The 17,421-nt window shown below is 46.8% G+C and overlaps 1 protein-coding gene and 1 long non-coding RNA gene across 2 annotated transcripts; one reads left to right on the top strand and one right to left on the bottom strand.

Annotated features, from left to right (window-relative positions):
* Positions 1–2,397: 2,397 nt before the first annotated feature.
* Positions 2,398–8,779, top strand: TEX52 (testis expressed 52). The gene is given in 3 exon segments (XM_069763011.1): positions 2,398–2,490; positions 4,099–4,595; positions 8,192–8,779. Coding segments are annotated over 2 exon segments (726 nt in total). The 5' UTR covers positions 2,398–2,490; positions 4,099–4,116; the 3' UTR covers positions 8,439–8,779.
* Positions 8,780–15,102: 6,323 nt separating this feature from the next.
* LOC138675055 (uncharacterized) lies at positions 15,103–16,964 on the bottom strand. The gene is made up of 3 exons (XR_011320638.1): positions 16,759–16,964; positions 15,568–15,627; positions 15,103–15,455 (listed from the first exon to the last, which is right to left on the bottom strand). It is a non-coding gene; the product is annotated as an uncharacterized lncRNA (long non-coding RNA).
* Positions 16,965–17,421: the final 457 nt, after the last annotated feature.

Below are 17,421 nucleotides of genomic sequence, written 5' to 3'. Positions count from 1 at the left end.
TGGATTAGATAAGTGATGTGAAAGTTTTATAATCCCAAGATCCAAGTAAGATCAGAGGCCTGGTTCCCTCACTGTCTCTGGAGCAGGGTCATGGTGCCCTCACCCTGCTCCAGAGACTGAGGGCACCATGACTCCGCTCCAGAGGCAGTGAGGGCACCGAGAATCTGCTTCAGAGATGGTGAGGACTCCAGGAACCTGCCCCAGAGACAGTGAGGGCACCAGGAATTTGTTCCAGAGACAGTGAGAACACCAGGAACCTGCTCCAGAGACGGTGAGGGCAGCAGGAACCTGCTCAAGAGACGGTGAGGGCACCAGGAACCTGCTCCAGAGACGGTGAAGGCACCAGGAACCTGCTCCAGAGACAGTGAGGGCACCAGGAACCTGTGTAAGAGGGTGGTGCTGTTATGGACAGTAAGGAACACGCTGTCACTTTAAGAGACTGCATCCCCTTGTCTGGCATGATGGAATGTTCTGCTTCTCCCCTGCAATAGACTGAATGAGCTGGACTGTGCAGAGGGTGGGGGTGGAGCCGGAACAGCATGTGTGAGCTGAAGCTGCTGCAGAGAGAACTTTGTGCCGTTTTGCTGTAAGAGGACCCACAGCCTGTAACGGAGTGGACTTGTGAAATTTGACAGACTTTTCCAGGTGCAGCGAAAGTGGCTGTCCTGTGTGAGTTTGAGAAACCACGAAGATACAGAGAAAGGGATTTACAGTTTCCAGAAGCATCTCCAGGACCCAGAAGCAAGGAGAAGACCACGTTTCACGGAGCTGGCAGAAAGCCGTGTGCACCACCGTACTAGACTGTTGGGGGGGCCCCGAGACAGGATCTGAGTCCCCAACATCACCGTGAGTTTGTTCCTGTTTTGTGCACATTTCAGGGCCTAGTGTAGGCTTCAATAGTCAGTACACGGGAGCCGTGAGGCCTGCTTAGTAAAGGTAGAGTTATACATAGAGTAGCATAATTCTTTGTTTTATTGTTTGCATTTATTTGTCTGACATATATTGAATCTGTAACAGATTGGAGCACCGTGCTATTTGACGGACAAGCTAAAGAATATAACTCTTGTAAATTATCTTTTGCCATTGCATACCCATGTTTGCATCTTCCTCATCCACTTCATTCCTTGCCTTCCAATAAATTTACTCTTTGTTGTTTCCACCTCATCTTGTGTACGGTAGCCTTCCTGCACCGTGGTGGTCTCACGGCCATCGCTTCATCTGCTCCAGAGACGGTGAGGGCACCGGGAACCTGCTCCAGAGACGGTGAGGGCACCGGGAACCTGCTCCAGAGACGGTGAGGGCACCGGGAACCTGCTCCAGAGACGGTGAGGGCACCGGGAACCTGCTCCAGAGACGGTGAGGGCACCGGGAACCTACTCGACGGTGAGGGCACCGGGAACCTGCTCCAGAGACGGTGAGGGCACCGGGAACCTGCTCCAGAGACGGTGAGGGCACCGGGAACCTGCTCCAGAGACGGTGAGGGCACCGGGAACCTGCTCCAGAGACGGTGAGGGCACCGGGAACCTGCTCCAGAGACGGTGAGGGCACCAGGCCTCCGATCTTACTTGGATCTTGGGAAAATAAAACTTTCACAACAATTATCTAACCCAATTAAGGATTCAGTCTTTGAGCTCAGTTTGTTTGTGGCTGTGACTGTGGGGGGCAGTGTAAGGAAAGGGAGAGAAGGGCCGAGGGTAATGAAGCTGCCCGAACCCTTACCGCCTCTCCAGCATTCGGTAACAGCTCGCATCCTCTCTTGCTCGATGCGCATGTGCTGCGCCAACTCCCGCGTCCCCACCCCTCCTCTGCGGAGATCAGCGGCTTCTTCAGCAGGTATGAAGATGGCTGTCTCCTGTTGCCCCCAGTATGGCCGGCCCTCGGTGTCACTTCTCTCACCCTGTCGGGGGAGATCTGGGAGCTCAAGCAGATAAAAAGCAGTTTACGAAAACCTAAAGTTTTTTTTTTTTTAGGGCCCAGGAGCGGGAGCTCGCTCACGATGTGTCCTCTCTTGTCGTGCCTAGGCCCACGCTCTGAGGGGGTTTTTTTAGTTTGTGGTTGTTTTTTTTTAGCCTTTTGCTTTATTTTGTTTTATAATTTTTTTTTTTTTGTATAGTTTGTGTTTTCGCCCTGATTTGGAGCCACGCAGCCTTCTTTTTTCATAATAGTTGAACGTAGTCTTGAGTGGCTGATAACAGAGAACTAATGTGGATGGTATCGGGTGTTGAAAGTGTACTGCTCCTTTAAGAGAGAATTTCACATTTCAGACATTATTGCAGCTTCTTTCTTTCCAGCTGCTGCAAAACTACAAAGTTCTGAAAGCAGCAAAGTGTCCTAATAATTAATTCTCGTCCTGTAAGTGCCGCCTCTCCCCCCACCCCTCTATACCGCAGGCAGGGCCGTCACCATGGAGAAGCTGAAAACACGACGGACCGGACTGCAGAGACTTACCTTGTCTGGGGATGATGGGAGCAGTAGTCCCCGGGTGATCTGGTGAGTCCCTGTAATCTTCAGACTGATGGGTGTCGGCGCCATTCACATTACTGTCTCCTGGCCGTGACCATCACATGACGGAGCAGGCGACAACCAAGACTTACCCCCCTAATACCCCACAATACTTACCCCCTAATACCCCCCTAACACTTACTCCTTAATACACCCCAAGACTTACCCCCTAATACCCCCTAACACTTACTCCTTAATACACCCCAAGACTTACCCCCTAATACTTACCCCCCCAAGTCTTACCCCCTAATACACCCCTAACACTTACTCCTTAATACACCCCAAGACTTACCCCCTAATACACCCCTAACACGTACTCCTTAATATACCCCAATACTTACCCCCCCAGTGATCTCAGATCGTCCTTCTTGAGAATCTTTAAAGGAATAACATAGAAAAAAAAAGGAAAAGTATAAAGAGAAATCCTGAAAAAGGAGAATTGGGGCCATAGAGTAAAAGAGAACAGGGCGGGCGGTGATATAAGAGGAGACCGAGGACGGCGACGACCCAGATAAGAAAACTGCCAAACTAGCAATTCCTGTAAATACTATTACTGTTATAGGAAACTATAATAACCCCCCAGGCAGTGGGGCACAGGTGACCCCTTCTACATTCAGGGGTCACAACTGGACCTGGGGCATGGTGAAGCCAAAATATCCTATATAGCAGCATTATAAATGACAGATGAAGGCCCCGGAGCTTCACCGCCATATCCCCACCTATGATCTTACTCCCCAAACTAGACCAAGGGGGTTAAACCCTAATTTGCATGGTGTAATGCAGATCCAGGAAAGGAGAATCCTTCAGTAACCTGTGGTGACCAGCAGGTGCTGCTGTAACACCAGTCACTGGCAGGAAAGATCTGCTCCCTCTAGTGGTACCTACTGCTTATAGCACCACCTGCTGGTGATCAGCGGTATTGTGTTGCTGACTACACACCTGCGCAGTCCCGTCACATCTTCATATCATGAGGTTTTGTAGAGATGATGAATGTGGTATTAGAGCAGCACAAGGGGCACAGAGTCTAATGCTCTACTCCCACCATTCATGCGCAGATGTGCCATGTGCCCGGCTGTCACGATTCACTGCCCATTCTCCAGGTCCTTATACCTGGTCCCCTGTGCTTCGGCTTTTTGATCTTTTCCATGTCTGACTCCGGCTCCTCCCGGGAGGATCCGGCTGCCCTGGAAGGCGACATTTATCTCCACAGATCAGACTGACGAGCCGCTGCCAGCAGAGCTCACAATCTAATTACACGTCGGCCTTATTGGGCCGTGGTAGATGACATAATCATGCGGGTGCCATGACATCATCCTGTGGGTGCCGTGACATCATCCTGTGGGTGCAGTTACTTCATCATGTGGGGGCCGTGACCTTGTCCTGCGGGTGCCGTGACTTCATCATGCGGGTGCAGTGGCATCATCTAGCGGGTGCGGTGACATTGTCCTGCATGTGTACTGACATCATCCTGCGGATGCAGTGACATCATATGGGTGCAATGACATCATTGCTTATATTTGTGGGGTCTCGCAGATTTGGGGGATCGGTTTGGTCTCTTGTTTCCCCGGAACTAACATTACTTTGTCCTTTTTCCAGGTACCTCCTGCCTCCACCATGACTTCCCCTCCTCACCCCGTTCCTTTACTGTCAGACCCCCCGGTCCACACCTCCGGCTTCACCCCCCGCAGCATCCACAGGATGATAATGGAGCGCCCACCTTACACAGAGGCAAAGCTGGAGCTGATGGGGAAACTGCGGAGCCCCCCATGGACACAGCAGACCCCACCTCACACCCTGGGCTACCTGACCTGGCTAGAAGTCAGTGGGCTACCCCCTCTCCTGCCACTGCGCCAAGAAGGACCCCATAACAGCGCAGTGTGGAGACAGATCACCACAGCCCCGACCACTGCTGGACCCCAGAGAACGATCCCCCCGCCATCTCGCATGGAGGGCAACACCTGGGACAAATTCATTTGTTGCAGCGGCATCCGGAGCAGTGAGACAGAATCCAGGGCCCTCCGCATCCGTAGCCGAGGACGGGTGCCCCCTACAGACACTCATGGGAACATTCTGCCCCCCGAAGGCTTCAGACGGTGAGAAACACGGGACCGGTCATAGTCTATTTATTTATACACGTTCGTGACACACGGGGCTCAGTACAGACTGAAAACGGGAACTCAGCTTCCCACACACCTATCGCAATAGGCCAACAATGAGCTAAGGATGTGGGGGGCTCATAGACGGACCCCACATCCACGCCACACTATGCTGCTGCCAGTGGCCGTTTTACCAGGAGAGCGAGACGCCTGCATTGGGCAACACACTGGTACACATGCACTCCCAGCTTTCCCAAGCTCCTGAATGGTTCACTTTTTTCTCTATACCTACAAGGTAAAAGTTATCTTCTCTCCTTGAGGTCGTGGGAACGTTTAGAACAACGAAGAACAAACTTATAACATTTTAGATTTAATGTACAAAAGAAGGAATAACAGAAAGACCTAAAACAGACAGATAAAATGTAGGAATGAAGAATCCTTACACAACCGGATCGTGAGACTTCTTTGCGTGGAAGATGCCACCAAAAGACGTTGTGATATAGAATGACCATACGCATGAGGTTCTTCTATATCTGACCCGGATATTCGGCACATGAGATGTTATGAAGGGTCTGACTCCTCCATCAGCTGAGATAAAAAGGGGACGGATGATTAGATTTCTGCCGTGGGTCATATTTTCCCCCATTAACCTCCGAGAGAAACAATGTGGCCGTCATCTCTCCGAACGTCCTTCAAGCATCTGACTATACCATACATGAACATGATATAGCCATAATTCAGGGAGATATGTCCGTCACCTGCTAGCAAAACTTCTGTAATTTTACCCCCAGAGGCGAATATGATCCCTGATCATGGATACCGCCATGGAGTCTGGAGAACTAGAACTAAAATATCAGAAACCTTGTTTTACCTTGACTATGCCGTACAGAGAGAACGGCTCCATGAGGTGAATCTAGTGGAGGTATACAGGGACACATCCAACATTGACAGTTCCCTGTTACTACTCCGTGTCTGCTCTCCATCAGATAACCTGCTTCAATTACCTGTTCACAGCAGGGGGTGCGGGCCGTGATCCAATGCCCCCAGCCTTCCATCTGTATAACTCATAACCCCATTCATGACAATGCCCCTCTGACTGTAGGCCGACATGATGGCAAATAGCGGAATGCAGAACTGCATTATAAGAAAAGACCCTCACGGCATCCCTCCAGCACCGTCATAACCCCTCAGCAAGTCTTTGTTTCAGTGAGTTCTTGTGAGAAGCACAACACCCTGTGAGATTTTGGCAGTCCTGAACTCATTAACACTTTCCGTACTCTAACATTTCCCCTCTTTTTATTTTCGAGATGGTCAAATCACTCATGTCCTCCCCTAGAAGATGATGTTGGGTAACTCACCCCTACTTCACACAGCAAGTAGGGGTGAGTTAACAAAGGAGGTCGGCCATTCAGGGTGGGCATCACCACCCATCGTTTTTCTCTGTCCTGTTGTAACTATGGATTTCACAATATATGTAGTGGGTGACATTTTGGGGATTGGTTCACTGCATCTCGTAATATAATAAATGGGGTGCACTATTGTCTGATAAGTAAAGATCATGGTATAAAGGGAATAGTAATGTGCATATGCCGCCTGGTCATAAGGAGCCCCATAAAGGACAAATATTGGCCAAGGATAAGACGCGTATGTCAAGACCAGCACATACACTGTGCCAAAGGTAGACATAACCCTACGTGAACTGCGTGACCGGTCAGAAAGGATTCAATACCAGAGGAGCCAAAAATGGGGAGTATTTAATATTTTATTCATGTGATCTCAATATGGACCCAATGTGGTGTAAAGTCATCAATAGGACAAAACTTGAGGCCCAATGTTCTATAAGACCCAAACCATGTATAAGGGAGGAGAGCATTGAATAATGTAAAGTTATACAAGGATAGGGCCCCGAACATAGATGCATTGAGCCAGACCTGTGCCCAGGCATCTGCATCGATGTGGTGGTAAAATAGAGGAAACCAGAAAACCTACATGGTTCTAAGGTAACAATGCAGATATTAGATAATGGCATCACCATGATAAGTATCCTAGGATGAGACAGATGGCCGCCAGTCCTGGGGGTCCAAGTGTAATAACTACCCATCCAGAGAAGACCGAAAGATGTCCAATCATGTAGAAAAGCAACGTCAGTAGACATGGACAACAAGACAGAGAGAACATCTAAAGAAAGTAATTTATCATGAGCCAGAGTAGATTAGCCCAAGAATCCAGTAAAAAGTAATTCTTCATTTAATCCAGATGGAGCGATGGCTTGTGAGTTGAAGATCCATCTTGTCTCCACTTGTAATAGTTGTTTTTGGCAGCTTCCACCTCCCCATTGCCTACGATCTTCTGTAGACCGAAAAAGTGAATATTGTTGGATTTTCCACCATGTTTCATCAGGAGATAGGCAACCCTTCTTCAGATCAGCTGCTGCCAGATGAATAGTAGAAAGGTGGCTTTGTGCCCATTTTCTCAGCTCCTGAGAAGTCTGACCGACATACACTCTGTGACAAGGACAAATAATTGCATTTATTACATTTCTCGTCTTACGGTTGATGTATGATTTGAATGAACTGTCCCTGGTTGGGTTCGTGAACAGACATATGCTACATTCCCCTTAGATCCCCTTAGTGAGATGCCCCGATTGAGCCTCATAGTGGGTCGAACATAGTGACTTCTGGTTAAGATATCACGCAAGTTTGGGGCCCTTCTAGCTGTTAAAAGGGGTCATGTACTGATGAGCGGGGATGTTTGAGCATCAGTAGTGAGGATAGACCAAAGGTTCTGTTAAATACCCCTCACCTGATCCCACCGGGTCTTGTAATTGGTGATCAATCTTGTCACAGAATCCTATTTCCGGTCATGAGGAATAAGTGATGAGTCCTGACTGTATCCTTTGACCCATTGGAAGGCTGCTGAAGTTACTTTCTTAGGATAACCACGTTGTTGGAATCTCTCTGTCAAGAACCTTGCCTGCACATGAAAATCCTCATCTGAGGTACAATTCCTTCGGACAGGCAGGTATAAGCAGGTATGAGAGAACAGGGGACCTGACAACTAGCAAGCGTGCAGACAAATAGAGAGTACACATTGCTCAGGCACCTCCCAACAGGTGGAGGTGCCTTAAGTAAAAAGTGTATCTCAGCTATTATCTGGGGTCATTTTCCAACAGTGCGTGCTGTGTCTTCAAGAGACCGGTGGAGTATGCATGCCTATGGTTCTGCCAGACGTGCGCAGACCCCAGGAGACTGCAGTAGCAGGAGTATCAGCAGGCCGAGTCGGCATCCCTGACGTGGGAGATGAGGATGGGAATCGTGCAGGGACGCCGGTGCTACAATCATTAGGAAGTAGGCAGTATATTTATTAACAGTATTTGCTTTATTCCTTGGTATTTCATTATTTTCTGTAGTCACTCTGGGAACTGCTCTTTGTTCAGCACACCTCTCCTCTTGTAGGTAATTCACACTCTACTCTAATATATTGTATCCACATCCATGGTCAGCTCCTTAGAACTGTAAACTCTGGGGGGCAGAATGAGAACATTTTTTATACTTCTACATCTGTTATTTTCATTGTTGGTGTTTTTTGGACAGATACACGGGACCAGGCGCAACGACACCCCCTCGATCAGAAGTGATGTCCATCCCTGGGGAGACAGGATGTTACCCTGCACCTAATTTCCCCAACAAACCTCGAACACTGACCCTGAAGAATCCTTTTCTCAACTACCAAGAAATTCTGCAGAAATATTGAGAGCTACAAAGAGGAGCAAGAAGTATCGCCCCTTTTAACAGCCAACTGACCACCCCGAGGACCACGGTGCAAGTGACCCGAGTGTGACCCATATAATTAATAAAGATCATTGGATCAAAACGTCGACACAGAAGGCAGAATAAATGTGATTTTCTTTTCACCAACTCTTGAGGCGCTGTATTTTTCGTATATGGATACTGGACAATTTTTCCAAGAATGACTCCTTGGATAGGACGTGCGCTTCATTTATGGGTAAAGTTGACTCAATAGTTCCATGAGATGCTGTGTACTATCATTTATTGATATTTCATATATAATTAAATCTAGGATAGGATTAGATACAGTATATCAATAGACAGCATCGAACATGATTGGATTAGATACACAGCTCAGCAGACAGTATCACATGATAGGATTAGATATTCCGTGGAGAAAATAAGTATCTGATGCGCTGCCGATTATGCAGTTTTCCCACCTACAAAGAATAGAAGGTCTGTAATTTTTTATCGGAGGTACACTTCACCTGTGAGAGAATCTAAAAAAAAAATCCTGAAAATCACATTGTTGGATTTTTACATAATTAGCATTTTATTACACGAAATAAGTATTTGATACAATAGAAAAACAGAACTTAATATTTGGTCCAGAAACCTTTGTTTGCAGTTAGTGAGGTCGGACGTTTCCTGTAGTTCCTGACCAGGTTTGCACACAGCAGGGATATTGGCCCCCTCCTCCATACAGATCTTCTCCAGATCTTTCAGGTTTTGGGGCTGTTGCTGGGCAACATTGATTTTTCAGCTCCCTCCAAAGATTTTCTATTGGGTTCAGGTCTGGAGACTGGTTAGGCCACTACAGGACCTGTTAATGCTTCTTACGGAGCCACTCCTTAGCTGCCCTGGCTGTGTGTTTCAGGTCATTGTTATGCTAGAAGACCCAGCCACGATCCATCTTCAACGCTCTTACTGAGGGAAGGAGGTTGTTGGCCAAAATCTCACAATACATGACCCCATCCATCCTCCCTCCAATACAGGAAAGTCGTCCTGTTCCCTTTGCAGAAAAACACCCCCGAAGCATGATGTTTCCCCCACCATGAGCAGGCAGACCTTGCATGCCCTGCAGGACTTTAATCCATGATGCTGTGGTATGTTACTAATGGTAATGTTTAAGACTGTAGTCCCAGCTCTCTTCAGGTCATTGACCAGACCCTCCCATGTAGTTCTGGGCTGAAACCTGAAGTTTCTCAGAATCATTCTTACCCCACGATGTGAGATCTTGCACGACGCCCCAGACTGAGGAAGATTGACAGTCCTCTTGTGTTTCTTCCCTTTTCTAATAATTGTGTCATCATCAGTTGTTGCCTTCTCACCAAGCTGCTTGTCTGTTGTCCTGTAGCACATCCCAGCCTTGTGCAGGTCTACAATTGTGTCCCCGATGTCCTTAGACAGCTCTTTGGTCTTGGCCATTGTGGAGAGGGTGTAGAGTGATTGAGTTTGTGGACAGATGTCTTTTATACAGGTAACGAGGTCAAACAGGAGCAATTAATCCAGGTAACGAGTGCAGAGTAGGAGGCTTCTTACAGAAAACTAACAGGTCTGTGAGAGACAGACTTCCTGCTGGTTGGTCGGTGATCAAATACTTATTTCATGCAATAAAATGCAAATTAATTATGCAAAAGTCATACAATTTGATTTTCTGAATTTTATTTTAGATTCTGTCTCTCACAAGTGAAGTGTACCTACGATAATAATAATTACAGACCTCTCCATTCTTTGTAGTTGGGAAAACTTGTAAAATCGGCAGTGGATCAAATACTTATTTTCCCCACTGTACGCAGATTAGCACAGAATCACACATGATAAGATTAGATTCATCAGACAGTATCACACAAAATAGGTGTGAAGACAAGGCGGTCTGCAGGTACCCTAGTCTGCTAGCCGAAACTGCATAGACCAAAGATCATCCCACTGAACGCCTTGTACCATGGGCATAATACTACTCAGACAACATAGGGTGAGGGTAAAACAGGATGGCAATACTGAACCACAAAACAGGCAAATATCACATAAAACAGTCCCAGAAAAATACCCAAGATGGTGCAAAATTACAGATACTCACTCTGACTTGCCAGAGAAGTATAAGTTCAGAGCTTCCAGGGCCAACTACCCCATCTATGGCACGCAGTGAGAGGAGGTAACGACAAGCTTAGGAAGATGACAGTCCATTAAGGTACAAGGCCAGGTGACTGGAGGGTCACAACCTGGCTTCTCAGAACATCTCCATGGAGCCTAGTGACTGGTGGGTCCCATTCCTGGCTTTCTCAAACATATCCATGGGGCTCAGGTGACCGGTGGGTTTAAATCCTGACTACCCCAAACATATCCATGGTTCAGTGATGGTCAATAGAGCAAATCTATATTCTTTCAGCTGGGGCTGTGGACCCCTAAGCTGACATCCTGTAGAATGTCAAATTTGTGTCCCTCGTGATGGAGCCATGATGTATTGGCGGCAGTCCTGTAGAGTGTTCCTGGCTGTGGTTTTGTAAAGAGTCTCTGGTTCTTTGGATCTCTCGATGTCTTGGATATCTGGATGTCTTCGCTGTTTGGTTATATTGGATAAATTGTTACAGATGCATATATATAGCTCCCAATTGTCGTCCTTCAAACCAACATCCAGAGGTAAAGGGGAAGAATGGTGATGAGATTAACTCGCATTGTTTGGTTATTTAATCTCTTTGCAAAGTTTTTCCTCCTCTGTTTTGCAAGTCAACAAACTAGCTGGCCTGGGCAATGTGTAATTAACATATCAGCAAACATTGTTCAATTATCCTGCAACTTTTGTCATCCAGGATAACAGCACAATAAGTTACAACAAGCGTCAACTTAAAAGTCAATACTACAGGCTCATATGAACAACAGTCTGTGTTTTACTTGGCCAACAAGAGAACAAACACATAAATTCAAAAGTCAACATATAGATAACAGTCTATTCCTCCTGGCTTACGGAAAATAGAATTCTGGTTAATTAAGATAAAATGTTGTGTTGTCACAATAGGCTCAGATACAAAGTTCTGCATATTATACACTGCTGAAAATAATGAAGGTTACACATAAATCTCACATTGGATCTCGATGAAATAAAGATTCAAGTGCAAAATATTCCTGATATCAACTGTGTAATTTGTCATTAGCGATGAATGGAAACCAAAATAATCAAACAACTGATTGCTGGATTCCAATAAAACATTAATGGGGAGGTTCTCAGACACACCCACTTACCTTAACCCCCTCCCACCACCCCAAACCAGGAAAACTCAGGCCATTGGTATGGGTCGGAGAACATGCCCAAACCCGCTGACAATCAGGGTCTTCCCAGGGATGATTTCTTTAGGGAACAGAATTCAGGGAGCTTGAGAGTTCATTCTGCAATGGTGTACTTGAGCCCCACAGTGACCGTATTGCCTGCAGTAAGTGGCTGCAAGCTGTCACGGGACCTCCCAATCACTCCACCCACAAAAAGAACAGCTGCATTAGGCTCCTGGGCCTCAGATGTGGGGTTCCTCTTCTGCCTCTCTGGGCAGGTGAGGTTGATGTGAGCAGTTCGGTCACAGGTGCAGTGGGGGAAATAAGTATTTGACCCCTTGCTGATTTTGTAAGTTTGCCCACTGACAAAGACATGAACAGTCTAATTTTAAGGGTAGCTTAATTTTAACACTGAGATATAGAATATCAAAAAGAAAATCCAGAAAATCACATTGTATAAATTCTATAAATTTATTTGCATTTTGCAGTGAGAAATAAGTATTTGATCCCTCTGGCAAACAAGACTTAATACTTGGTGATAAAACCCTTGTTTTTGCAGAAAAATGAAATGGAAGGGGGAGGTGCGTCTTATTACACCGGATCGTAGACTTATGTTGGGCCACCCTATCCCTCACCGTTTGTGTGGTCTCCCCCACATAGGCCAAGCCGCAAGGGCATTTGATAAGATAGACCACAAAAGTCGACTCGCAGGTGTAGAAGCCCTTAATGGGAATGGCCTTACCAGTCTGTGGGTGAAAAACAGAGGGACCCTTTTGTACATTACTGCACTGTAGACAATTTAGGCAGGGGAATGTGCCCCGTCTCTGAGTGTGAAGAAAGACCTGCTTGGGAACCAGGGTACCTGGGCCAACATCTGCCTTTACTAACCTATCCTTGAGGTTCCTGGCTCGCTTGAAACATGACAGAAATGGCAATTTGAACTCTGCAATATTAGGGTAGCTCTTGGTTATGATATTCCAGTGCCTCCGTATGGTCGACTGTACTAAGCCAGAGAAAGGGTGAAAAGTAGAGACAAATGGGATTCTTTTGGGATTGTCCCTGGTTTTACTATTTGACATGTTCCGTTTAGCCTCCGTCAGTATCCCCTGAGGGTACCCCCTGTCAGCAAACTTGTGTTCCATCTCGATGAGTCTGGTCTTTTTTAAATTTTCATCGGAGACTATCCTATCGACCCTATGAAACTGCGATTTTGGAATAGAGTTCTTAATGGAGGGAGGGTGGCAACTGGTGAAGAATAGGAGGCCATTGCGATCTGTCGGTTTTGTGTATAAATCGATTGCCAAGTGACCCCCCCTCTCCTTGTAAATCAGAGTATCCAAAAAGCTAATCCTGTGTGTGTCATGTTGTATCGAGAATTTTAATTCAGGCCAGATACCATTGATGTGTTGGTCAAAGGGCAGGAGCGATTCAATTGGACCGTCCCAGATGCAGAATATATCGTCGATATATCTCCGCCAAACCTTATAGTGACTCATAAACAGAGGATGATTATACACAAAATCCTGTTCGAAATTTGCCATATATGCTACAGCGTAAGGAGGCGCTACGTTAGCGCCCATTGCGGTACCTTGTTGTTGGGCATAGAATGTGTCCTGGAACAAGAAATAATTTTCTTTGAGTACCAGGCCCAATAGGTCGGCACAGAGATGACGGATTTTAATATCTACTTTGTTGTCATGTAAGAGTCTATCGGTAGCTGCTAAGCCTTTCTCGTGGACTATCGATGTATAAAGGCTGTTAACATCCCAGGTTATCAGGAGGGATGAAGGGGATATGGGGCCCAAAGATTTAATTACCTGAATGAAATCATTGGTATCCAATAAGAAAGAGCGGGTAGTTTTAACTAGCGGCGTGAGAATTTTTTCCAATACCATGGACAAAGGTGACAAGACAGAGTCGGTCAGGGACACAATAGGCCGGCCAGGTGGTTTAACTAGTCTTTTGTGTATTTTAGGCAGGACATAAAACATCGGGGTAATAGGATCCCTTTTAATGAGAAAATCTCTCAATTTACTATCAATGGTGCCTGCTTGATAGTGGAAATCTACGATGGGTGCGATTTTTTTGATCAACTGGTTCAGAGGGTTATGTTGTATTATTTTGTACACTGTGGTGTCCCCCAGCAGTCTAAACACCTCCTCAAGATAGTCAGACCTGTCCATAACCACCGTCGCCCCGCCCTTATCTGCCGGTTTGATAATTAAGGATTTATCCGATGAAAGTTGCTCCAATGAAAGTCTCTCTGAATGTGTGAGGTTGGTATGGAACTGGAACTTCCCTCGGTCCATCTCCCGAGTCAATGTGTGAATGTCCCTCTCGACAAGGGAAACGAAGGTTTCCACTGGTGGGTTGGACCGTGGTGGCATGTAGGAGCTCGGAGTCCGTAACCCCAAGTCACGGAGTTCAAGAAGAGTCTTATCCTGCCCGGAAGAGCTTGGTATGGCAGGTTGTTCTGAGAAGTGTACACGCAATCTAATGTTGCGATAGAACCTCTGCAGGTCCATGTTGAGTTCAAATGAATTGAACTTATACATAGGGCAAAAGGATAGACCCTTCTGGAGTACAGCCAGTTGATGTGTGTCCAGGTTTTTGGAAGAGATGTTAACTACCAGCGGGAGGTCCTTACCTGTGAGCGTGTTGCCATCTGATTTCTGGGTTCCCCGGCGGCATTGGCCCCCCCCGCCTCGTCTTCCCTTTGGACGGCTGCGGTTGTTCCCTAAAAAAGAATGGGAGGAAGAAGAATTTGAGGTGCCGGGCCTGCTGTCGATGGAACCAGAAGAGCTTAGCGAGCTGTGGCGCCTGGTGGAATGCTGAGTATCTCGCCACTGGTAGACACGGTTCTGCAGGTAGTCCTCGGTGTCTCTCAAGAATTTGGATCTTTTCCTCTTCTCCAATTCTAATCTGTGTGACCGTAATAATTCCTGATTCTTTGACTTGAGTTCCTGGAATTCTTCTTGAGGCAGGGTACTGGTCAGTTGGCTCTCGATCGCGTTGATTTGGGCATTCACCGTCTCCAGGTTCTTTTGAAGGTAGGAAAGGGTTAAAGTCATAAGGTCTGCGGAACATTTGTTTAGAATGTGTTCGAACTTCGTGCAATAGTCTTTATCTTCCCTGAAGAAGGTCGGTTGTAAGGGGACCCGCAATCCCCGTGGGATCCTCTGGACACGGAGGTATTCAGCTATTGTAATAATGTGCAATTCTAAGCTAACTGCTCTTTTAGACTCGCGTTCCAAGTCGCGATTCTTGAGTTCTTTGGCAGGAATCTGAAGAAAGTCGCTGGGCGCGCTAACTTTGGAAAGAATTTCCGCCGCCTCTGTTGCGTTGAAGGAGAAGGTCTCACTCGACATCATCCAAGGTGCTCGTGGAAGGATAGAGCATGTAGTAATATTAAGCACGGCACTCTTGGCTTCTTAGACGTGCGCAAGTTGGGTTTCCAACCCGTCAAATCAAAGCAATAAATACTTGGCACTCAGGAGATCTTTTTGCATGATAGAAAGTGAACAATTCGTTTATTTGGTGCATCCACAATTTTAAACGTTTTCGGTCTACTGAACAGACCTTCATCAGAAATAGATACTGGATTACTGAAATACATATGTAAAAATACAAAGACATATTGTTAAGATAGGTAACATGATGCACAGTCTCAATCCAGACATAATACACTATACTTGAGAAAAACAAATACATCATAAGAGAAGTGACACACAACGACTGTGGCGGACTAGGTGGATCCGGCCTGGTGTTCCGTGAGTCGTGAGCCTCGTTCAGGGGATGCTACAGACTGTGAACGTGTATAGGAGAGGAATATGATCAGATGATGACCTCAAGTCCCAGTAAAAGAATAACAAAGTGGGCTACGAAATAGCCTCCCCCACTTAAAAAAAGAAGGATACTGCGAATGAGATGACCTCCCAATATACGGGGTCAGAGGGCTAGGGTGCGAGATGAAGTGCCTATAACATAGAAACAAAAGACATGAGCACAAAAACAGATCATGTAGAACCACATCAACATGCCATATAACAGGTATCGTATAGGACGGCTAGGCGTGAGGCCCGGGTGGGCGTGCTATATGATGAGACTAGTCCAGGTATGTGACCACCAGGAGCCTGTATGAAAGGGAATCAGACCTACAGACCAGAATGGCCATAGATCTGAAGACAAAGAAAAGGAAAAGAAAAACGAAAAAGAAGGAAAAAATGTAGAAAAAAAAAGAAGAGAAATAAAGAAGAATAGAAAAATAAAGAAAACTAGAAGCCCCCCTTGGAAGTACCTGGAAGCCACGAAGAGTGAATGTGGGCCCACAGGGGTGCCAACAATCGGCAAAGTCCGGGAGAATAGGGCGCCTGAGTAAAAATGGTATAATAAAAAGTAAGACCCAGGACGAGTGGCCTAAGGCAGGAGGGTACACTATAGAGCTGCGGCGGTTACCTTGAAGAATCTGGAGATGCAGGAGCAGGGCGCTGTAGGAGGGCGAGGAGCTCGCAACAGCAAAAGCGCTGAGGACAAAGAAGGCAGAAGAAAGGTAACTAGGCAGCACGGAATATAAGATGGCAAAGGGATAAGGAGAGGAGGAGAGGGCAGAAGGAATGAGAAAACGTCGCCAGGGAAGGGCGCTGCTATACCTGGGATCTCCACTGGCACCGGCACCGGACAGCTGGAGTAGCGTTACTCCCGGGACTGCTGACAGGCAGCGGCACTTCCGGGTTTAAGTGCCCGCCGCCTAAAGGTCAGCTGACGTGCCGCGTCACCAGGTCACATGACCGCCGGGACCGCGCACGCGTAGCAAGGGGAAAGACCGGGGAGGAGAGCCGAGGGGAGGCGGCGCCTGCGCAGAGGAATAGAGTGCCAGACAGTGGGGACAAGAAGCTAAGAGGCCGTGTAATGCCAGGATCGCAGTGCAGGGGATAACAGGCAAGGCGCCAGATAGTAGCAGAGTGCTAGGGAGGCACAACAGGCCAACAGCGTAATGATACAGAGAGTCAGAGAGAGAGATATAGGTCCATGAAACGGTGGTCACATTGGAGCGCTATGTAGAGATAAGAATAACACTCTACATCGAGATGGCATTGTGAATACTATACCATGTGAGGAAAGGCCAGTGCTCAGAACGTGGGGTTCTCTCAAGAATTTGGATCTTTTCCTCTTCTCCAATTCTAATCCGTGTGACCGTAATAATTCCTGATTCTTTGACTTGAGTTCCTGGAATTCTTCTTGAGGCAGGGTACTGGTCAGTTGGCTCTCGATCGCGTTGATTTGGGCATTCACCGTCTCCAGGTTCTTTTGAAGGTAGGAAAGGGTTAAAGTCATAAGGTCTGCGGAACATTTGTTTAGAATGTGTTCGAACTTCGTGCAATAGTCTTTATCTTCCCTGAAGAAGGTCGGTTGTAAGGGGACCCGCAATCCCCGTGGGATCCTCTGGACACGGAGGTATTCAGCTATTGTAATAATGTGCAATTCTAAGCTAACTGCTCTTCTAGACTCGCGTTCCAAGTCGCGATTCTTGAGTTCTTTGGCAGGAATCTGAAGAAAGTCGCTGGGCGCGGTAACTTTGGAAAGAATTTCCGCCGCCTCTGTTGCGTTGAAGGTTACAACTGGCATAGCTGCAGTGGAAAGTTGTGCCAGCCAAAACCGGTCTAATTCCCTTCTGTAAATGCAAGAAGTCCTTTGTTCCATTATTGTAAGATATTGGGCCAACGATTTAGGCTAGAAAAAGGAAAAATACATATTGTTAACATTCGTCGGCG

The sequence above is a fragment of the Ranitomeya imitator genome, chromosome 4 (assembly GCF_032444005.1).
Source record: "Ranitomeya imitator isolate aRanImi1 chromosome 4, aRanImi1.pri, whole genome shotgun sequence".
NCBI lineage: Eukaryota > Metazoa > Chordata > Amphibia > Anura > Dendrobatidae > Ranitomeya > Ranitomeya imitator.
This window is presented reverse-complemented; position numbering and strand designations above follow the sequence as displayed.